Below are 24,554 nucleotides of genomic sequence, written 5' to 3'. Positions count from 1 at the left end.
TATAATGACCCAAAATATTCACCTACACATGCATCTGTCACCTGACCTGTCTTGTTTCTTAATAGGAGATCAGATCAAGTACTGTATCCTGTCTAATTGGTACCTTTACATATTGATTTAGAAAACTTCCCTGAACACATTTCACAAACTCCAAGCCACCCAGCCCTTTCACAGTATGGGAGTCCCAGTCAATATTTGGAAAATTAAAATCTCCTACTATCACAACTTCATGTTTCTTGCATCACTCTACAGATTTGCTCCTCCAATTCTTTCTGACTATTGGGTGTTCTATAAAACAGAAGCCTAACAGCTTGAATATGCCTGAGATTGTCTGATCTCAGAAACTAAGCAGGCTCGGGCCTGGTCAGTACTTGGAGGGGAGACTGCCCAGGAACATCAAGTGCTGTAGGTTTCTGTGAGGGGCGCTGGACAAAGTGGTGACTGCCTGCCTTACGGTAGACAAAAAGTTAAAGAATTTCATGCATGTTACATTCTAAATGTAATATTACTTGACAATAATGGAACTTTTACCTTTACAGCCCTATCAGTGTGGTAACACCTTTTCCATTTTTCCACTCCACCCATATGGCCTCTGTAGACAAACCCTCCTGACTTCACACAGCTGAGATATTTTCCCTGACTAGCAATGCCACTCCTCCCCCTTTCATCCCTCCCCCTCTTTCATGTCTGAAGCAACAGAACCCTGGAACATTAAGCTGCCATTCCTGCCCCTCCTGCAAAGAAGTCTCACTAATAGCAATAATGATGTAATCCCACATGTGGATCCATGCCCTAAGCTCATTAGCCTTTCCCACAATACACTTTGCATTAAAATAAATACACCCATGAACATTCCTATCATGTACAAACCTTTGATTTCTGTCTATAGATGTAGTCCTTGCATGACATTTATCCTCTCCTTCTCACTAACTGCTCTAACATTCTGGCTCCCCCTCCCCCTGCAAACCCATTGGGGCAAGACTAACAAACCTACTGGCAAGGATATTAATCTCCTTCCAGTTCAGATGCAATCTGTCCCATCAGTATAGATCCCACCTTTGCTGGATTAGAGCTCAGTGATCTAATCTCCCAACTACCCCATGTCCTCAGCCACATGTTAAGATGGTTTAACTTCCTATTTCTAATCTCTCCAGAACATGGCACGAGAAGCAGTCCTGAGATCACTACCCTGGAGGTTCTCTTCAGCCTAGTGCCTAACTTCCTGAACTTTCCTTGCAGGACTTCTTCACCCTTCCTACCTATGTCATTAGTCCCTACATGGACCACAACATCTGGCTGATCATCTTCCCACCTAAGAATGTCTATGGAAGTCTATAGGTCTCTAATGGATACTAGTTGATGACTTATTCTTTAGGATAGAGATAGTGCAGTTGAAAAGGGAAGAGAAAAATCAAAGTGAGAACAGAGTAAAGTTGGCACCAAAGATGATGGAACTCTTGAAACATGTACAAGCAGCACCAATAGCTTGGAAATGGAGGTCAGATATGAGGCCAGAGTAGAATTAAAACCAGGAGTTCTTCATATATCAACAAACAGAAAACATAATTTGACCCGTGAGTGTTTTCTTATCTACCATTTGATTTAGAGGAAGTGAATGGAGTTAAAGGAGAAGTGACTCAATATATGAATGGGCTAAGCCAGATGAAGGAGGGTGGAGATGGAGGGGAACAGTTCTGTCTTCTCTTGAAGGAATTGACTGACCCTCAAGCCAGCCCAGTAGGAAATGGAGGTACAAAGGAACCAAGTGTTCTTCATGGCCAGACATTGGACACTGTCAAAGTTCTGGAGGGCCTCTGAGGTGTTTTAAAAAAAAAGAGAAGAGAATCAACAATGGTGGAAAGAGTAATATCAGAGATTGAAGAAATATGTTCTGTGCAACATCAGGCTGAAACAATGCAGTTTCTGGGATCGTGAAGCTTGGAAAAGCAGGGATAGCAATAGAGATGTATGTGTTCATCCAGTGTGAAATAAAGGACAGTCTGACAAACAACAGCTGCACCACCATTGTCAAGAGACAGTGTTGGGGTTGGTCTTTTATGAGAGCATGCTGTAAATTCAGAGAGAAGTAGGTTAGAGTAAGGATGTGCAATGGTAAAATTGAGATGGTGAATAGATGAGGAAAAAGTAAGATAAAAGATGATGGTCTAGGTAGATTAAGAATTCTGTAGGGGAAAGAAAGAGTACACAGTCTTAACTAAAGAAATGATCAAGGAGAAAAAAGTAGCATAAGAGCGCTCGACAGCTTGTGGAGAACCGAATTCATTGAAGTGTGAAATGTGTGATGGATTATATCATATTTTATATTGAATATAGATATGTTTTTGAAGGAGATAGATTGTGGGAGTAGTGTAGATCACAAACAAACACAAACACTTCACAAAACAGATCTTATGTAAAATGTCAGAGGTCTGCTCAAACCAGACAGTTCAGGCTCTGAGTGCCTTTGAAAAAAATATTTGAAGAATGCCTATAGAGTCTTCATAAGTAGGTGTTAATTGGACCTGCTGTGGAGCTGTGGATTATTTGTTTTGAAAGCAACAGATGAATGGACTCAGAAGTTTGGGTCCGGTGCTGCGATCTGTCTGAATGCAGTTTGCTTTCTAAAAAATGTCATGCAGTTTTGCATGCAGAAAGAGGGAGGACACCAAAGAGAGAGAGAGAGAGAGAGAGAGAGAGAGAGAGAGAGAGAGAGAGAGAGAGAGAGATGAAAATCCTTGTGGTCCATACAAGAGGAAATGGCTGACAAAAGTGTTTCACCTGAAATAAAGGAAACAAAAAGGAACTCTGTGGTGACCTGCAGAAGAAGAGGTTATCATTTGGAAAACCCTGATAGGGCAAGTTTCTTTGGCAAGATGCTGAATTGACTGATGGAAGTAAATCAGTTTGTGTGTGTCCAACAAGCAACTAATCTCTCTCTGAAAACCAACAGGAACCTTCCTGAGTGGTAACCATTTCCACCTGAAACTGGTGAAAATTCATAAATACAAAATTCTGTGCACAGTATGAGAATTGCTTGATACCAGTGAACTTGGAGGAGTGAGAAGTAAGATTGGACTGTGAATCAAAGAATTTTTCTGAACTTCTACACATTACAGACACCTACGCTTAGAATTAGAAGGGGGTTAAGTTAATAGTAATAAATTAGAGTTTGATCCTGTTTTTATGTTTAAAGAAAATTAAAAACTACTTTTGTTTAATTAACCATTTGTCTTGGTGAATTTCTATTGCTGCTGGATTTTGGGGTCATCTGGGCCCATAACAAATGAAATAGAGCTGCTTGCTGGGGACTGGTTCAATGGAGGAATATCGATTGGGTGTAGGTCAATGGGACTTGGAAGAATACTTTGGCAAAGACCAGAAGGGCCTGTTTTCAGTGCTGTTATGTTCTATGATTCTGCTCTCCATATCCACCCATGGACTTTGTGTTTGTCATTCTTAAATTGAATGTGAAATTCTCCAGTGTTATTATCACAGCATCCTTTATAATTGGATATTTAATTAATACTGGAGGCGATTTGACAAAAAAAATCTTTTTCAATTTTGTTGTTTCCTCACACGTAACTGAAGGATATAATCTCATGAAGCGCAACTAGAGACCCCCTCCTTTTCTGGCTGCATAGACTTTTATACTTAACTAATGCTGGCAGCTTTTCCTCCGACCCTGCTATTGTCTTCTTTGTCTTGGCTGTGATTATGGATTTGTGACCAGGGTAGTGGGGACCCTTTATGATATTGGCTGCCTTCTTGAGGCAGTGGCTCACATAGATGTCTGAAATGGATGGAAAGTCGGTGCCTCAACCCAAATATTTATTTTGCATGTGATAGAGCTTGTTACCTTCTGCAGCCTTCTGTGTTCCTGGGCACCTGAATTTCTAAACCAGGCTGTGATGCAAATCCAGTGACTGGTGAATGTCCAGTCACTAGAGAATAAAATTGACAACCTGAGGGCAAGGCTGCTTATCAGAGAAAGGTAAGACAAATCTCAGTTGATTGCTGCACCGAAACCTGGCTAATAGAGGACACACTGGACACTGCTATCTGACCAGAGGGTTTCACCATTTCATAGACTGAATCGGAACTTGGATTCTGGAAAGAGGAGGGGTGCAGTGTGTGCTTTTTCATTAATACTGGGTAGTGCATGGACATGTAGAGTTATGTTGACCTCCCGCTCTACTGCCTTAGTGCAAATCTCAATTAAATGCAGACTCTCTATCTATCCTGAGAGTTCTCATCAGTGAATCTCACCAGAGTTTATATCCCTCCCTATGCCAATTATAAAGAGGCATTTGCAGAGCTGCATAATGTGGTCAGTGAACAAGAGACAGCCCAGCCTGAAATACTACAAATCTTAGTCGGTGATTTTAACCAGGCCTGTGTCAAGGAAACCTTGCCCAACTACCATCAGCATATTACCTGCTCTAGCAGAGGTCCCAGCACACTCGATCATTGCTACACTAAGATAAGGCCTACTGTTCTTTCCCAAGATCACATTTTGGCAAGTCAGATCGCCTGGCTGTGCACCTTCTGCTTTCTTATGGACACAGCCTAAATGGAGAGGCTCTGATGATCAGGACATCTAGAATGTGGTTACAGGATTCTGAAGAATGGTTACAGGACTTCCTCGAGACAATGGATTGGGTGGTGTTCAAGGAAATCTGAATGATTATACTGGGGCTGTCGCAAACTTTATTGAAACAGCTGTGGATGAGTGTGTCCCCGCCAAATTACTCAGGGTTTTCCCCAACCTGAAGCCCTGGATGAACAATGAAATCTGGAACCTGCTGAGAGCCAGATCATAGGCATTTAAGACCAGAGATCCAGATCATTGCAGAAGGAACAGGCATGACCTGTGTAAAGCTATCTCCCAGGTGAAGTGGAAATTCAGGATGAAAATGGAAACAGCAAGGGACATCTGACAGCTGTGGCAGGGCTTAAATGCCATAACATGTTACAAAACCCAATCCAGCGAAGTAGCAGACAGAAAAGCTTTGCTCCCAGAGGAACTCGATGCCTTTTGCGCCTGATTTGACTGCAGTAACAGAGAAGAACCTCTCCTCTGCACCCCTACAGCACCTAATAATCCCATCCTGTCTGTATTTGAGGGTGACATGTGCTGCCTTCAGGAGAGAGAATCCAAGGAAAGCATATGGCCCAGACGGAGTCTCTGGTTGAGTATTAAAAATCTGTATTGACCAACCTACCAATGTATTCATGGATATCTTCAATATCTCATTCCAACAGGACATGGTACCCACCAGTTTCAAACAGGTGACAATTATACCAGTCGTCAAGAAAGTGTAGTAACCTGCCTTAATGATTATCGACCAGTAGCACAATTTGGCTGTTGTAGCAGTTACTGCAATGCCTTTACAGCACCAGCGATTGGGACTATGGTTCAAATCTTGCACTGTCTGTAAGAAGTTTGTACATTCTTCCCATGCCTGCATGGGTTTTCTCTGGGGGCTCCGGTTTCCTCCCACCATTCAAAATGTACACGGGGTGTAGATTAATTGGGCAGTGTAGACTCATGGGCCAAAATAGCCTGTAACTGTACTGTATGTCTGGGGAGTCACAGTTGGTGTAACAGTTAGCATAACACCTTTACAGCGTCAGCGATCAGGATCAGGGTTTGAATTCTTTGCTGTCTGTAAGGAGTTTTTACATTCTCCCCATGTCTGCATGGGTTTTCCCTGGGGGCTCCTGTGTTCTCCCACTGTGTGCAGGTTAATTGGGTGTAAATTGGGAAGCATGGACCACTGGGTCAAAATGACCTGTTACCATGCTGTATGTCTAAATTTAATTTAAATTTAAAATTTAATGCATTTTAAAGTGATGGTGTTTTGAAAGGCTGGTGTTGAATCATATCAGCTCCTGTCTGAGTGGTGACATGGATACGTTCCAGTTAGCCTACCATAGCAACGGTTCTATGGTGGATGCCATCTCACTGGCTCTACCCAAAGCCTTGGAACATCTGGACAGTAAAGATCATGATTCTCTTTATTGACTACAGTTTGGCATTTAATACCATCATCCCCTCAATACCGATCAGCAAACTCCAAGATCCGGGACTTAACCCCTGACTATGTAATTGGATCATGGATTTCCTCACCTTCAGACCACAATCAGTGAGGATTGGTAAGAACATCCCCTCCACAGTCTCTATCAGTGCCGGAGCACCACAGGACTTCATTCTTAGCCCCCTGCTCTATTCACTTCACTCCTATGACTGTGGCTTGGTACGACTTTAACACAATCTACAAATTTGCTGATGTTGCCACGGTAGTGGGTTGTATAAAGAAAGGTCAGCTACAGGAGGGATGTTGAAAATTTGGCTGAATGGTGCACCAACAACAACCTTTCACTTAATGCCACCAAAATTAAGAAACTGATTGTTGACTTCAGAAAGGGAAAACCAGAGGTATAAAATCCAGTTATTATTGGGGCATCAGAGGTGGAGAGGATGTGCAAATTTAAGTTCTTGGGAGTCACTATCTTGGAGGATCTTTTCTGGACCCAACATACTAATGGCATCGTGAAGAAAGCATGTTAGCGCCTGTACTTCTGCAGGAGTTTGCAGAGGTTTGGTATGACAACAGAAACCCTGGAAAATTTCTACTGATGTGATGGAAGGCATGCTGACCACCTGTATCATGGTCTGGTATGGGGGCACCAATACCCCTGAAAATAAAGCCCTCCAAAAGGTAGTGGACAGAGCCCAGGACATCGTAAGCAAAACCCTCCCCACTATCAAGAATATTTAAAGGAAACGCTACTGTCGGAGAGCCACAGCAATTATCAAGGATCCACACCACCCAGCACACTTTGTTCTCACTGCTGCCATCAGGAAAGAGGGATAGGTGCCCCAAGACTCATCATGTCAGGTGCAAGAACAGCTGCTATTCCTCCACCATCAAACCCCTCAGCAACAAAGTCAATCAGGGACTCATTACTTTTGTGCACGTTATTGAATATTTTGTTATCTGTGTATTGCAGTTTGTCTACATTTGTTATTTGTTTATTGTTCTTTATTTGTTTACATGTATATGCTGTGTTCAGTTTTTTTTTACACTACCAATAAATGGTAATTCTACCTCGCACATAGGAAAAAAGAATCTCAGGGTTGTATGTGATGTCATGTATGTACGCTGTCAATATATCTGAATCTGGAATGCAACCAGTCAGTATACTTTCCTGTCAAAGTTTAATGAAGTATCTGGCAATATGCCAAATCTCCTGAGAAAGCCGAGGCAATGACGTGCTTCCTTTACTATGGCATTGATTTGCTGTCACCAGGAAAGGTCTTTTGAAATATGGTTCTTCAGCCTCTCCTTTTTCAAATCATCAATAAGCTTGGTTTCTGATCCTCCAAAGTATTCTGTATGGAGTTTAAACTGGAGGTGGGGGAGGGTGTGATTAAGAAGGAGATTATTGAAGAAGAACGGTCTTCAATTTAATTGGGTCTGGTTGTGTGAGTATGGTAGGACAAAGATTATTCCATGTTTTTAATTATAGAGGGAAAGAATGAATTGCTGTACACATCTGTCTTCAAAGATGGCACTGTCGCGTTCACACTACATGTTGAGAATGACATGCACAACAAAGCCTTGGAACACTAGGCTGATTTATTGCTCTGGCCATCGCGCTTATGTGGGCCCCAGGTGCTGATATCAGGGTCCCCACATCATCGGAGCACTAGCCTGGGATAGGCTGGCATTCCTGCCAGAGTTCCCCATCTTCCTACCATGCAGAGGTCACCTAGGATGATGGCCGGTGTCACCCCCAGGTCCACATGATCGCTGCGTTCATCGGCCATTTCTCAGCCCAGTCCGTGTCTCCGTGCGTGAGCCGCTATAGCACTACAAATTGGGTTGCGTGCCCTCGTCTGCTCCAAGCAGGCTTGGGTTTGATGTAGAATTGGTAGTCTATATATGGCTGGATGCTTAGCATTTTGTGCTTCATGTCTGTCTGGGAGAGAGGTCGACTTTAATGAATCCAAGAGCTTTGTAACACTTTCTTCTCTTCCATATGTATTTGTGACAAATCGGGCTGCCTGTCTCTGGACTTGTTCGATGGGAGTTGTGTTTTTGTTTGTGTATGGGTCCCATGCAACTACAGCATATTTCCATTGTGCTCTGACGAGGGTGAGATACAACTTCTTGACAAAAATTGAACAATGATGGAAGTTGCGTCTCAGAAAATTTAGGACTCCTATTGCCTTCACCATTGTAAGATGCGTCTAATCATTCCAACGCAGGTCATTCTGGATTTTGATGCCAAGGTATTTGGTCTGTTTGGTTTCATCAAGGGTGACACCCAGGATTTTGTATGATGTTTTGCCTGGTTTTCTCTTCCTGGTGACGTGTATGGTTTCGCATTTGGAAGGATTGAACTGCATACCAGATTTTTGTGACCATTCTGCTATTAAGATCTTTTTGGAGAGCATCCTCATCATCTACTGACTTGATTGGACCGTATACTAAATAATTGTCCGCGAATAGTCTAGTGGTGCTTGTGACTTTTCAGAGAATGTCGTTGATGTAGAGTAAAAACAAATGTGGGCCTAACACTGTGCCCTGGGGTGTACCACTTAACACTGGATGACATTCAGAACTTTTTCCATTCATGCACACCCACTGGAGACGTTTCATCAAGAAACTGGAAATTTATCTTTTAGTATGGGAGCACATACTGCAGTAGTCAAGCTTCGTCAGTAATCTTTGGTGGGGAATAACATTGAATGCCTTGGAGAAGGTGAGCACTGCTAAATCAGTGGTGACATTGTTATTGAAGTTTTTGGCCAGACCATTTTTTTTTTTGTCAGGATAAGCTGGGACTCACATGATCTATTCTTCCTAAATGCATGCTGATTATTAGCAAGAATATTATGACTGTTAAGATGCCTCATCAGGTTGTTGTCTATTATTTGTTCCAGGAGTTTGCAGCAGATGCTTGTTTATGAAACGGGACGATAATTTGCCAGAATGGTGGTTGAGCCCTTCTTGGAGTGGTGTTTGCAAACTGCAGAAAAGTAGTTAATCCTTCAGCTGCTTGGTCTTGGTTGCGTTGAGTGTAAGATTTTCACATCAGCCTCCAAAATCAGGAGCACACATTTGATGTGGGTTTGTGAGGGTGTTCAAGAATTTGAAGCCTGTCTTCTCTCAAGCATCTCCACTATTTCCCAGGTTAAATTTTACTTTCTATTTGACTCCCAGTTTCTGCCCAGACAAGATGCACCTCCCTTTCAAGGGGGATGAAATAGTGCAACTAGATTTAACTGGGGCTGGCAGATTATAATATTAGCTCTTCACCAAATAGCAGTGGGGACACAAAATTCATGATAATGAAGTTCAGCATGTTGCTTGCATTACAATCAATTTTCATGAGCTGTCTAATTTAGCCCCTGGAAGATATACTCCAGGCTCCACTCACCTTATTCAGTCCAGCTAAAGACTCTTCCTCTTGCAACATTTTACGTCATGTGAGTCCAGGATTTGGTGCACCATGTTCTGAATAAATTACCAGATTGTACTATGTGACTTGCAATAGGAATATATCTGAAGTGTTGCAACAAATAGAGATTAGAATTTGGCGCAGCCTCTTGCTGCAGCACTGCCAGATCATGTACACTGCCAAATGATATTTCCAGGAGCCTTGAAATGCCAAAAACAACCCAAGTACTAGATTTGCTTTTGATTTTACAAAATGGGAGTTCTAGTCTATTTTACCAGTGCAAAGAAATTAGTTAAACATATAAATGAGCAAATGGATCCTGCCAGGCAGCTCATCTTAAATCAATTTAGAAGAGGCTGCTTCTATATTGACATCTTGTTGTTGGATCTTGGCATTAATGTACCTAGTGAATGATCAACACAAAAATTAAAATGTTCCTCAACCCAAATATTTATTTTGCATGTGTTCTGGGAAATGGAAAGACATCCAAAGGCAGATCCATGAATTTGTGTTAATGTTTGCAGAACTGCACTGTACAACTAAAATTCCCCCTAAACAACAACTTGCATTGATTATTTTAAATTAAATCTAGACATAGAGCACGGGAATGGGCCATTTCGGTCCACAAGTCCTTGCTGCCCAATTTACACCCCATTAACCTACACCCCCACAATGTTTTGAATGGTGGGAGGAAACCAGAGCCCCTGGCTAAAACCCTCGCAGACACAGGGAGAACATACAAACTCCTTACAGACATCATGGGATTCGAATTCCGGACCAGACCTGATCGTTGGCACTGTAAAGCTGTTGCATTAACTGCTATGCCACTGTGCTGCCCCCTTATAGAAGCAACTTTTTAAGAAGCTAACTCACAGCCTGAAATTTGATCAATTTTTCTTCTTGCAATTCCCTTCTATATTATTCACTTGAGTTGCTAATTTAAAAGACAAAAGACAAAGTGTTATAGAGCTCAATAAAGAGGGCATTCAGCCATCACATTTAGTACTCATTTGCACAAATCCAATACAAATCCATTCTTCCCATGTTCAAGAGTAGCAGGGGGTGCTGCATTTTTTTTCAAGGAATTTTTGAACACATCATGAATCTTCAAAACAAAGGTTACCTGAACTTCTGTTGTTGAGCTGCAGCATGCAGGCCAACTTCTAAGCCATTATCAAAAAGAGGATGGTCCTTGAACTCCATAGTAGCAAATCAAAGATCATCTGTCAAATTCTTCACAGCACCTCATGACCCTCTGATAATGAACATTCACAGCAAGATTGCTGGAATTATGGACTACTTAACATCTATCCAAGAAGCCAGCTCTCAGCCTCCACAATTGCTATTCACAATCATGATTGCTCATATCTTTCTGGAGTACCCTGACAACTTTATAAGTTAAAGATTGAATAGAATCCTCTTGAGAGACAAAATCATAATCTCTGAGGAATCTTATAGACGAGGTCAATAGCTTAAGGAGCCTCTTTAATCCCCACATAAAGCACCTTCAAAAAGTGTCAGAGAGAAATCAAAGCATGAAGAACAGGGCCTTGCTGATCTGAGCCCAGAGTGGAAACAAGTTTAATAATCTCACTAATATGTTAAAGTTTGCAGAGTCGGCCTCAAATTCCATTGAACAAGAAAACTAGTGTTGCTGGGTTAATACTGACACACCTCTCATACCACGTGAATACTGGCAGTGTCGCCACCGTGACATGTACACTGCTGTTACTGCCTGGAGGTGTAATAAGAGAAGACTCTTCCAGTCTGAAAGATTCATGCACTTGAAACAGAGGATGTTATCTGATTTTTGCCTCCATGCATATGGTGTAGCTTGCCATAAGGATTGGTACTGAGTCTGCTGCTGTTTGCTATCTAGATGAACGACTTTAGATGATAATTCAGTTAGAAGATTAGTAACTTTGAGAATGACACCAAACCTGGTGGGAAAGTGAGCCAAGAAATGACGTGTGGAACAAGTTGAATAAATTCTGATTCGATGAACGTCATAAACATGTGTTGTTTTGCAGCAACATTAAGGTTCAAAAATGGCCATAAATGACATTTAAAAAGTAAGTAAGTAAATCAATAAATGTAGAAAAGGAGAGAGAAAGTGAGGTAGTGTCTGCAGTTCATTGTCCGTTCAGAAATTTGATGGCAGAGGGGAAGAAGCTGTGCTTGTACCTTTGGTGTCCGTCTTCAGGCTCCTGTACCCGTTTCCTGATGGCAGCAATGAGAAGAGGGCACGACCTGTGTGGTTAAGGCCTTTGATGATAGAGACTGCTTTCTTGAGACACTGCCTCTTGTATATGTCCTTAATGGGTGAAGAACAATGCCCATGATTTCTCTGTCAGGGTTCACAATTCTCTGTAGCCTTTTCCTGTCCTGAACAGTGATGCAACCAGTCAAAGTGCTCTACACAGTACACCTGTAGAAATTTGCAAGAATATTTGGTGACATACCAAATCTCCTCAAACTCCTTATGAAGTATAGTAGCTGCCGATGAGCCTTCTTCGTGATTGCATTGACATGATGTTGACGCCCAGGAATTTGAAGTTCTTTATCCTTTCCACTGTTGAGCCCTCAGCGAGGATTGGTTTGAGTTCTGATTTCCTCTTCCTGAAATCTACAATCAGTTCCTTAGTTTTGCTAATATTGACGACAAGGTTGTAATTGTGACACCACTCAACTAACTAATCTCTCACTCCTGTACACTTCCTCAATGCCGTCTGTGACAGGGTCAGCAGCAAATTTGTGAATGGCATTTGAATAGTGCCTAGCCACACAGCTATGGGTATAGAGAGAGGAGAGAGATGATCCTTGATCATCAGTGACTTGTTACTGACTTGCACAACTGTGGGTCTTCCAATGAGGAGGTCAAGGATCGAGTTGCAGAGGTAGGTGCAGGCCCAAGTTTCGAAGCTTGCTGACCAATACCGAGGGTATGATGGTGTTTAATACTGAGCTGAAATTGATGAAAAGCAACCTGATGTACGTGTTCCTGTTGATTACATAATCCAGGACTGAGTGGAGAGCCAGTGAGATTGCATCTGCTGTAGAGTGATTGTGGCGGTAGGTAAATTGCAGTGGGTCCTAGTCTTTATTTCGGTATGAGTTGATTCTGACTATGAACATCTCAAAGCATTTCATTGCAGTAGAAGTGAGGGCTGCTGGGTGGTTGTTGTTGAGGTAGCTCACACCGCTCTTCTTGGGCACCGGGATGATTGATGCCCATTTGAAGCAGGTGGGAACCTTTGAACCTAGCAATGAAAGATTTGGTAGGTCAAACCTGGGCAGGACTTGCACAATAAATAGTTAGATCTTAGAGAATGGATAGGATGGGATACTGGGTCAGGGCATATCTGATGTCTGAAAAGTGAAAGGCCATGTTATCTAAGCATGTGGTAAATTTAATCAACAATCAGTGTCAGGAAGTAAAATATAATGTTTGTAAATGTTTTGGTGACTGGAAGCCTATTGCTGGTGGAGTTGCATGTGCCTTTCAAATGCATACTTCTTCTAATGCACATTAATGGTTTTGATTTAAATGTTAGGGAGAACGATAAACAATTTTGAAGATTGTACAGAAATTGGCTGTACTGTTACCTGTGAGGAGGAACACTTAAGACACGAAGGAACATTCAGATAGTTAGGAAAGAAAGTGGGAAATAGAATTTAATTAAGAGAAATATGAGTAAAATCAATATAAATGGGATGATATGGGGGATGAAGAGGAAGTAAATAAAGTAGTTAAAAAGACACATGGATTGTTCTCATTTATTTCCCAAGGCATAGGGGTGTTATTTTAAAACTGCATGCAACATGAATTAGATCACAGCTTGAGTAATGTGTACAGTTCAGATCATCACATCACAGGAAAGGTACAACTACCATGGAGCAAATGCAGAGCAATGAAGAGGATGAAAAACCTCTATTAAGGAAGATTGAATAGACTAGGGTAAGAACAGCTCTCTCTCTCTCCTCCCCCGCCCCTCTCTCTCCCTTCCCTGTACGCTTCATCATTGCTGTTTGTGATTCTACCAACAACTGTGATATAATCGGCAAATTTGTAGATAGAAATGGAATTGTGCCTGGCCGCACAGTCATGGGTGTATAGTACGTAGAGCACTCGTCCTTGGAGTGCACCTGTGTTGATTATCAATGAGGAGGAGACATGATTTCCAATTCATACTGACAGCAGTTTTCTAGTGAGGAAGTCAAAGATCCGGCTGCAGAGTGGGTGAAGAGGCTCAGGATTTTGAGCTGCTTGGGTAAATCTTCGGTAAATCAGGGGGGTATAGATTTAAAATAATTATTAGAAGGATTAGAGAAAAGGTGAGATGTTTTATCAGCTGGAGAGTGATTAGAGTATGGAACTCCAGTAGAAGAAAAAACTGATCACATTTAAATATTCCATAAATGTGTACTTGAAAGCCTTAACTTGCAGGTTTGTTGAGAGATCAAGTACTGGAGGGTGGAATTGGGATAAGTGGCTCTCTTCTGACTTGCTTGGACATGATGGGCAAATAGCCTAATTTTGTATTGTAAATTTTTATACATTGCTTTGATGCTCTTCCTCTAATATCCTAAAGAAAATTAATAGGACAAATGCTATTCACTTTTGCTTCTTCTCAAAACCATATTCTGGAGCACTTTTTTTTGCAATTTACAACTAACTCACTCCTCATGTGCAACAGCATACAATTTTGAATACTTGGTTTCATTAGTTATGCAGAAAACTGCAAATCGTAACCTATCTTCAATAAATGCAATAATGTTCCTTCAACATAAATAGTCGCACACTAAATTAATAGGAATGTTAAAGCAGAAAGTTCTGCAAGTACTTAGTAAGTCATTCAAGATCTATATTTTTTTTAAAAAAAGGACAGATTATTGTTTCAAGCATTTATTTATTCAGCAATGCCAGGTGCAATTTTTGGGAACCATTACTGAGGAAAAGTCTAATTTACTGATCTAGTGTGGTGTACTATCAATGAATGACAGGACATTATTGCATAGATTGAGGACATTCAATCTCCTGTGTTCAGACCGGTCAAAAATGGAACTACTTGGTTTCTTCCATTTCCCTGTTTTTAGTGCACAGCCTTGTAGTTTGCAGCCCTTCAAGAATTCCAACCACAGTCATGTAAATATTAAATATGATGTGGTTTGCTGCCTTCACCTTCCTTTCATAAGGTGAGATACTGAGATTTCTTGTGGTCTATGAATCTTTCAGTTAATGCTGCATTAGTTCATGAACACCATTGATGAAAAGATCTGCTTATAAGGTTAAATGGTCTTTCATTGTGCTAAGTAACAGCATTAGGTGTCCTTTTTTTAATTAACTTAGTCTTCAAACTTTTCCTCTGTATTTCTGGAAGGACCTTTTGGCATTAAAATTACAGCAGAGTCAACCATCAATGCCACTGTTACTAAATTATAAATGAATGATTAACTCAGACAGACTGCACTGTGGCCTCGAAATGGCTTCTTCTCCATTTGCTCTGCAAGCTTTGCTTTCATAAAATGTAAATAATCAAAGAACTGTGCAGCATTCATTCCTAATTTGATGGGAATTCTATTGCCTAAATCATCAATATGCTGCAAGATTTAATCTGTTGTATGCTACAAAGTCTTGAACCTTTCTATCAAAACTTTGTTAAAGAGCTGAAGAAACTCTATATCAAAGTTGGGTTTTCCCAAATGTATAGGGTTGGTATAGTCAGTTCAGGAATACTATACAGGCGGCACGGTTGGGGTACAGGAAAGATCCATGGATAGAAATAATGTTGCAGTTAAATTGTCCAAATCAAATATTCCTAAATCTAGTCTGAGTCAAGGAAAAAGGACTTGATTTTCCTCTGGTATCACTTAGCTACTGTGGTTGATTAAATATGAAGCCCTTCCTTGCATCAGTTAGGACTCTGAAGAGGCTTCCTCCTGAGGTGAAACTGAAAATCCAATGCCTGTGCAAATTTCTTGTTCAAGTAACAATACTACACACAAAAAAAGAATAGTGGTAGATCTAGAAAATGAGCTACGTAAATCCCATTGTTCCAGCAAAACCGGTCAACCTAATTAGTATCGGAGTTGTTTTTTTATAAATAAGGTATTTGAATCACACTTCCTCCAATTATAAGGAATGATGCTACTAAAATCTAACATTTTAACACAAATTAACACGCTCTAAATTATTTTCAAGTAGTCTTCGACTTCCGACCTACACAAATTACATCTACCCACATATACGACCGAATTAAAAAAAAAAATCTTTATTAAACTTACTGTACGAGTTCATATTTTGTATTAAAAGTACTGTATATAGTGGTCCCCGCTCCCGGCGGCAACCCGAGGTTCCCACTCCCAGCAGCACCCCAAGGTCCCAGAGTTATGACCAATCCAAGTTCCAACCAACCCAGTGCTCTTAAGTCAGGGACTACCTGTACTGTTATAATCTTCTGTTTAAAAACTGGCTTTCATTTGCTCTAGGCTCCTGGCTCTGCTGTTGCAGCAAACTACTATGTGTGAAATTAATCATCAAGACAGTGAGGTTAGTGAAAAATATCTTTATCACTTGTTGATCACATTGTTCTAATAAATGTCTCAGAATTATTAATTTTGTATTGGACCATGTTAACAAAGTTAAAATCCTGCTGTCTGCGGGAATTCTCCAAACCACTTTTCAGATGATCTAAAAGTCTGTAGAGAAAACACTCAAGTGTTCTGTTCTAAAAATAAGGAAGTGAGATGGGGGATCCATTCAGGAATTTAGAGGCCACAATTTTCAAGAAATACATACTATAGATGATTACAATTTTGATTCATTCGGAGATTTAATGTTTAAAATAACATTTTTTTTGTTTTTTCAGTCCTCACTTGCTTCCTTTTTTAGTACAAAAATATTCTGCCATCTTAAAATGAAATTGTCATCCATTTTAATCCAGAATCATTGAGTTTTCACACAATGTGTGAAACAATTTGACTTGAACTGTCTACTCAGCTTGAACTGGTCACCATTAGCAATCCAGATAAGTAATGGAGCAAAGGCATTAAAATATGAAAGTCTTTTGTTCATCAGGTGGAGAAGGATAATGCTGTCCATTGTCCAATATCAACTGAATATCAATCTTTTGTGAAATACTTTTATATTTCTATTTCACACTGTCTTAACATGCAAGTAATCCATGATGTCTGAAAAAAAGCATTTGAAAATAAAGTTCCTGAAAATCCTGAACTACATGTACTAACTGAAGAAAATGTTTTTGTGCAATATAAATTTCTAACACAAACATGCACAATTTCTCATAACATTGTTAAATCTTTATGTTAAAATTATGTTACAATTATATATTAAAAAAAACCAAATCAATTTATTTTGGGGACACATCCTAAAGAACCTTGTTCACAGTTTCTATATCCTAATACTCCAGGGTATGACCCCACTTCATTGGGCTGCTTTTCATAACCGGCCACAACATGTCCAGGCTCTACTACAAAAAGGAGCTGATCCAACCTTGGTTGATAAAGACTTTAAAACAGCCCTTCATTGGGCAGTGCAGGTAAGATCATATGTTTAAGTCAAATTCAGTTACTTAAAGCAGCTGGTTTAAAACAAATGGGGTGTACAAGGTTGCAGCGGCCTCTTCAACTCCATACAATAGTGAAATCCCCAACCTATGTGTATTGTCCACAATAGGGAAACACTAGACAAAATAACAAATATGACCAGATGTTCCACTGGAGGATTAGATTGGTAAGTTATTGAATGATTTTAATTTGTGCGAGCCAAACTATGTAAAACCACGGAGCAGATTGCTGGAGATGCATGGGAGGTCATCAGAAGTGCTGTGTGAGAAGACAGAAGCATGGCAAAGCAGGCTACATCAGGGTTAGACTGAGAGTTAGCCCATTCAGATCCACAGTCCTGATGATCTTACTCCCAAATGTAAGATCGCTAGAAAAAATGGATGACCTGGGGCTGCATCTGAACCAGAAAGAATTGCAGGGCTGTTGTGCTCTGGTGGTGACAGAAACATGGCTCCAGGACTCTATTCCAGCCTTATCTATCCAGCTAGAGCAGAACAGACAGAGATCCTGCTGGTTCTGGCAAGACTCAAGTGGGGGGTGGGGGGGGGCGCGATCTGTGCATTTAGATCAGTGAGAACTGGTACACATATGTCTCTGTTGTAAATATCTTCTGCTCAGCAGAGATCAAGTACCTGATGATGAAATGCAGACCCCTCTACCTGCCCAGGGTATTCACGGCCCCTCTCATTGCTGCAGTTTACGATCAGGATATGGCAAAGTGGGGGGTACAGCAGACTGTCGAGGTTGGCAGCAGAATGTCGAGCACCATCATACTGAGCTCTGGCTCACCTCAGGGCTGGATGCTCAGACCATTCCTGTTCATGCTGCTGACCCACGACTGGAAAGCCAAATCCAGCTCCAACAGAATCATCAAGTTTGCAGATAACACGACAGCAATTGTCCTCATCAGTAATAACAATGAGTCACACTACAAGGAAGAGCTGTAAAATATCATGAAATGGTAACCCTAACCTTTACAACCTGAATCTCAAAGTGGACAAATCACAGAAGACAATTGTGGACTTAGAGGACCAGGGACAACCAACCTCGTATTCTTTAATAGCTCAGTATTGGAGAGAGTGGAGAACACCAAGTTCCTTGGAGCCCACTAAAGACACACAATATCTCCTCACTCGTAAGAAAGGAGCAACAGCAACTGCACTTCCTTAGAAGGCTGAGGTGAATAAAGCTACTCGCCATTATTCTATCAATTTTCTACAGGAACTCTAGCGAGGGCATCCTGGCTGGCTGCATCACAATTGCTGCATCAGATTGGAGGTCAATCCACAATGGCAGAGAGGATCACAGGGGTCTCCCATTAATGGGATTTAATGGGATTATTGTTTATAGAGGGCTCTCAAAATCAGGGAGGACCCCTACCATTCCGCATGCATATCTTCCAGCTACTCCTATCGGCAAAAGATTCAAAAGTATCAGTGTCAAATCAACCAGGCTGAGAAACAGCTTCTTCCCACAGGCAGTGAAACTGCTGAATGACTGCTAAAGCAACTCTCCATGACTCTCCTATTTATTAATAATGCTTATTTTAATATATGTACTGTGTATCTGTATTGTTTTTCTGTCTGTGTGTTGTGTCTGTACATGTGTTTTTCATTCATTGTCCTGCATCATGGATCAGAGAACACTGTTTCATTAGGTTGGTACAATCGGATGACAGATAAACTTGAACTTGGTTGATCAAGGCCAAGTGGCATAATCTGGAAGGGTCAAGAAGTATGATCCAGATCTAAAATAAAAAGATCAGCAAAATCTTGTTCAATTTCTGCTTTGTTCTTAACTGCTTGAAGGGGGAATACTAAAACAGGCATTTATGCACTCTGGCTGGACAAGAGAAAGATTTCAACAGGAGTTTCTTCTCTTAGGTAATGGTCAATAATGAGGTAATTTTACAGATATAGGGTAGAAATTTAATTTCAAAGAGTTGGTTGACATTAGTTGACATTAATTCTAACCCAAACTGCAACCTGTTAGGAAAACAGAAATGGAAAAAAATCTCTTTGCTTGCTATGATTTTCAGGTGTTGCACAACTCCATAGATAATTTAAGAAATATGTGCCCTTTTTATTTATTTTGAAATAAGTATTTTCAGATTTTTTTATCTTTTATGTATGGTGACATTTCCTCCCATTTCCACAAATTGATCTGGATTCTTTTTCATTAACAGTTCTTCATATTTGCAGAGTCAAGTAAAGTTAATTATTTACCAGAGTATGCTGAGGTGATGGCTTCTGTCACATGGTTCTGAAAATCAAGCAAACCAAATCCGAGAAATCATTGAATCTGTTTCTGCTGCTCCTGTGCGAGCAGTAGTAGATCATATGATTATTATAGTCTGATGGATTGGAAGCCCTTTTATGAAAAGAAAGAACAAACTTCATTTAACTAATAACGAAATGTTTTAAAATCATTCCAATCTTTTAACAAGTATATGATCCATTCCAGCAGCCTTACTGCTGAGCCTGACTTCTGCTCATACAGGAGATAACATTCTGCCCATTGTACGATCATTTGCTCAACATATTCAAGTAGATTTCTTAGTCTATTCTTTTAATGGCATCAAGAAGAGTGTGGTCACCTACCTAAATGACTATCAACAATTGCACTCACTTCATCAATGAAGTGTTTTGAAAGACTGAATCATATCAGCTCCTGTCTGAGTAGCTGTATCAATTCACCCTCCATAGCAACAGGTCGATGGCAGATGCCATCTCACTGGTACTACATGAAGCCTTAGCACACCTGGACAGCAAGGATGCAAATATCAGGATGCTCTTTATTGTCTATAGTTTGGCATTTAACACGCTCATCCCCTCAAAATTGATCAGCAAACTCAAAACCTGGGACTCAACAGCCCAGCTCCTCTATTTCCTCACCTCCAGACCACAATCAGTGAGGATTGGTAAGAACATCCCCTCCATAATCTTAATCAGTACCAGAGCACCAGAGGGCTGTATTCATACCCCACTACTCTGCTCAATATACACCTATGACTATGTGGTATGGTGCAACAACAACCCCATCTACAAATGGTATGGGTTATATAAAAAACACTGATAAATCAGCATTCATGAAGGAGATTGAAATCTTGGCTGAATGGTGCACCGACAATCTCACACTCAACGTCACCAAAGCCAAGGAGCTGATTGTTGACTTCAAAAAGGGATTATTAGAGGATCAGAGGGGGAGAGGGTGAGTAAATTTAAATTCTTGGGAGTCACAATCTCAGAGGATCTTTCCTGGACCCAACACACTAATGGCAATGTGAAGAAAACATGTCAGTGCCTCTTCCTCATGAGTTTGCAGAGGTTTGGTAACCCTGGCCAATTTCTACAGATGTGCAGTGGAAAGTGTACTGACAAACTGCATCAAAATGTGGTATGGGACATCAATACTCCTGAGCATAAAGCCCTGCAAAAGATCATGGACACAGCACAGAACATCATAGGCAAAACCCTCCCCATTATCAAGAACATCTACGGGGAATGCTGCCGTCGGAGAACAGCACCAATCATCAAGGATCCGCATCACCCAGTTCATGCTCTATTCTCTCTGGTAACATCAGGAAAGACGTATAGGTGCCACAAGACTCACATCACCAGGTTCAGGAACATCTGCTAACCCTCCCCAACAGACCCCTCCATAACAAACTCAATCGAGGGAGTCCTGTAATGGAGTAGTGGCCGGCAGGGGAATACCAGCCCTCTCCAGAAAAGAAGAAATAAGGTGAAGAAAATACAAAGTTCAAGAAATACAAAACATAACAAATAAAAGATAAAGTTGTAGAGAAAAGAAAGAAAATGGCACCCAAGAAAGATAAAATAAAAACAATGGGAAAAAAAGAAAAGACGCCAGAAGAGAAAGGAGAAGGCCTTACCTGCATGAAGAATCAGGGAGCCGTCGTGGAGAAGAGAGCCCATTCTCCAAGGTTGGTGACGACTCCAGAGAGTCATGATCTCCCGACTGCTAGACTGCAAAAATGGCTCTCTGAGCCAAACAAAAGTGCGCAACTGCGTATGCGCGAGGAGTCACGCATGTGCAGTGCGCTTACTAAGGAGAAGGAGAACACCGACAGGAAGGGGGCTCAGCTGAGGAGTGGGCAAACACAACGTGACAAGCTGAGGGATGCCCGACACCAGGGCTCTCAGCTGGAAGAAGAGGAAAGCAGCAGGAAAAGGAGTGAAAGGAAAGAAGAGCAGCAGCAGGAGGCCCAACAGATGAGTAGCCCAGAAGAAGAAGACCAACAGCAAGAAGCCATGCAAGAAGAAGCCCAGCAAAATAAGACAAGCAACTCATCAGGAAAGTCAGAAGAGACACAGATACAAGGAAGAGAAGAAGAAGACAAACACAGGTGCAGACACAGAAGAAGAGGAAGAAGAAGACCAAGATCTGCACAGAGAAATAAAAGGTAAAACAGATGGACAGAATATAGATAAAGATTTTTTTTCAAGAACAAATGAGAGCATTAAAAGATTGGTTGACATTAGAATTTAGTGAAATGAAAAGAAAAATGAAAAGTACAGAAGTGAATAGAATAGAGCTGGTCATGACAGAAATAGGGAAAAGATTAGAAAATGTGGAAGAGTGAGAAACGGCTGCAGAAATGGAAGTGAATGACTTAAGAAGAAAATTGGAAGAAAGTGACAAAAAAGTTAAAGTCACAAGAGTTGTTAGCTCAGAAAATTGATATGATGGAAAACTATAGTAGGTGAAACAACATAAAAATAGTGGGTCTAAAAGAAGATGAAGAAGGCCCAGATATGAAGGAATGGATCCCAAAGGTCCTGGGAATGACAGAAATACAGGAAGGAATGAAAATAGAAAGGGCACACAGAACATTAGCCCCGAAACCACAGATACATCAAAAACCAAGATCCGTTTTAGTAAAATTTTTGAGATATACGACAAGAGAAAATATACTGGAGCTGGCAAGGAATAAAATTAGAGAAAACAAAAAACCATTGGAATACAAGGGTCAAAAAATATTTTTTTACCCAGACACAAGTTTTGAACTCTTAAAGAGGAAGGAGTTTAATACAGCAAAATCGATCCTATGGAAAAGAGGTTAAAAATTTATGCTAATACATCCAGCTATGGGGAGCAAAACAGACTGTTCTCAGATCTGGAGGAAGCATGAGAATTTGCAGAACACCTGCAGGACAGAAGGAGAGTTGAAGAGATGTAACAAGAATGAAGAAAGGCAATAAAATACATTTAAAGAACTAAAGAAGGGAAAGAGAAAGGAAAAAAGGAAGTAAGGGGGAAAAAAGAGGGTGAGCTTTGTTATATGTGTAAACAAAAAAGTCTTTTCTGGGGGGTTTGGGTGGAAGAGAATAACCATCACTGCTAAATCAGTTGACGCTTGCGAGTGGGTTCGCAATACAAATGGAGAGGGGAGTTGTGGTTGCCCGGTAAGGGATAAGGGGCAACTCAGAGAGGGGGGAAATTTGGGGCTAAGGGAATATTGGATGTGGGAGTTGTTGAAGTATTTTATGTTTTAAATGTGTTGTCATACGTTGAGTTTAAAAAGGGAAAACTGAGAGATGAAAATGGGGAAAAGGGGGATGGTGATGTTGAGGAAGCGTAAATTAGATGTAAACAGGATATGAGATGGCCATGTTGAATTATATGAATATAAATATTAATGGAACATATAACCAAATTAAATTGAAGAGTCTATTAAATTTACTGAAAAAAAATAGACATAGCATTTGTGCAAGAAACACATCCAACTGAAGTGGAACATAATAAATTAAAGAGAGACTTGAGACTGGGTAGGGCATGTAGCGGCAGCATCATATAATTCAAAAGCTAGATGTGTAGCTATATTAATTAATAAAAATGTACCAATCAAAATAGAGGAGGAAATCATAGATCCAGCAGCGAGGTATGTAATGATAAAGTGTCAGATATATTCAGAATTTTGGAATTTGCTCAATATATATGCACCTAATGAAGAGTTTATACAAGTTACTTTTTGAAGATTGTAGATATGCAAGAGAATATATTGATAGGAGGGATTTTAACCTTAATTTGGATCCAATGTTGGATTAAACTGGACAAAAGACTAGCAAAAAGAATAAAGTGGCCAACTTTATGGTTAAATCAATGCAGGAAATGAAACTTATGCATATATGGAGGAGGCAGCACCCAACGGAGAAGGAATACTCATATTATTCGAGTAAGCATAAAACATACTCAAGGATTGATATGTTTTTGTTGTCGGCCCATATTCAATGGAGAGTTAGGAAATCTGAATATAAAGCAAGATTGCTATCTGATCATTCATCCCTGTTATTAGCAATAGAACTGGAGGACATCCCACCAAGAACATATAGATGGAGATTAAACTCCACACTACTTAAAAGGCAGGAATTTAGAGAGTTTATTGAATGCCAAATTAAAATATACTTTGAAATAAATACGGAATCAGTGAAAGACAAATTTATATTATGGGATGCAATTAAAGCTTTCATTAGAGGGCAGATAATAAGTTATGTAACTAAGATGAAAAAGGACTACAATCGGGAAATAGAACAGTTGGAAAGGGAAATAGTAAGTACAGAAAAGGAACTAGCAACAAGGGATGATATAACATAAAGAAGAAAATTGGCAGACAAAAAAATAAAGTACAAAATATTACAAACGTATAAGGTGGAGAAGAACATAATGAAAATAAAGAAAAAGTATTATGAACTAGGACAAAAAACACACAAAAATGGCAACTTAAAACAGAGCAAGCTAAAAGAACTGTAGTGGCATCAAGGAAAAAGGACAAACAAATTACATATAATCCAATGGAGATTAATGAGAACTTTAAGGAATTTTATGAACAATTGTACCAAACTGAGAACAAGGGGAAAGATGATAAAATAGAAGAGTTTTTAGGTAAAATTGAACTACTGAAATTGCAAGAAGAGGAACAAAACAAACTGATAAAATCATTTGAAATAGAGGAAGTACAGATATATTAAAAAAGCTGCTGAATAATAAAACGCCTGGAGAGGATGGATTCCCAATAGAATTCTATAAAACATTTATAGAGTTATTAGTTCCTCCTCTCCTGGAAGTAATGAATCAGATAGAAGAAACACAAAACTTGCAAGATTCAAATAAGACAGCAATAATTACAGTACTACCAAAGACGGGGAAGGATCCACTAACACCAGCATCATATAGACCAATATCTCTACTTAATTCAGATTATAAGATAATAGCAAAATTATTAGCAAATAGATTGACCAACTGTGTACCAAAATTAGTAAAGCAAGATCAAACTGGATTTATTAAGAAAAGACGAACAGCGGATAATGTCTGTAAATTTATTAATCTAATTCATGCAGTTCAAGGAAATAAGAAGCCAACAGTGGCTGTTGCTTTAAATGCAGAAAAAGCCTTTGACTGGATAGAATGGAATTATTTATTTAAAGTATTACAGAGGTTCAATCTACTAGAAAAATATATTAATTGGATTAAAG

General features: G+C 40.1%; 1 protein-coding gene across 1 annotated transcript in view; it reads left to right on the top strand.

The window, feature by feature from the left end:
* The window catches only part of ankrd55 (ankyrin repeat domain 55), a 144,508-nt gene that overhangs the window by 75,699 nt on the left and 44,255 nt on the right, over window positions 1-24,554 (top strand). Inside the window, exons 9-10 of the mRNA XM_069923079.1 lie at window positions 15,961-16,021; window positions 16,902-17,030. Coding sequence (XP_069779180.1) covers window positions 15,961-16,021; window positions 16,902-17,030 — 190 coding nt within the window. The remainder of the gene's footprint in view (window positions 1-15,960; window positions 16,022-16,901; window positions 17,031-24,554) is intronic.

The sequence above is a fragment of the Narcine bancroftii genome, chromosome 3 (genome assembly GCF_036971445.1).
Source record: "Narcine bancroftii isolate sNarBan1 chromosome 3, sNarBan1.hap1, whole genome shotgun sequence".
NCBI lineage: Eukaryota > Metazoa > Chordata > Chondrichthyes > Torpediniformes > Narcinidae > Narcine > Narcine bancroftii.
The sequence above is the reverse complement of the archived record's forward strand: the minus strand, read 5'-3'. Positions and strand labels throughout refer to the sequence as shown.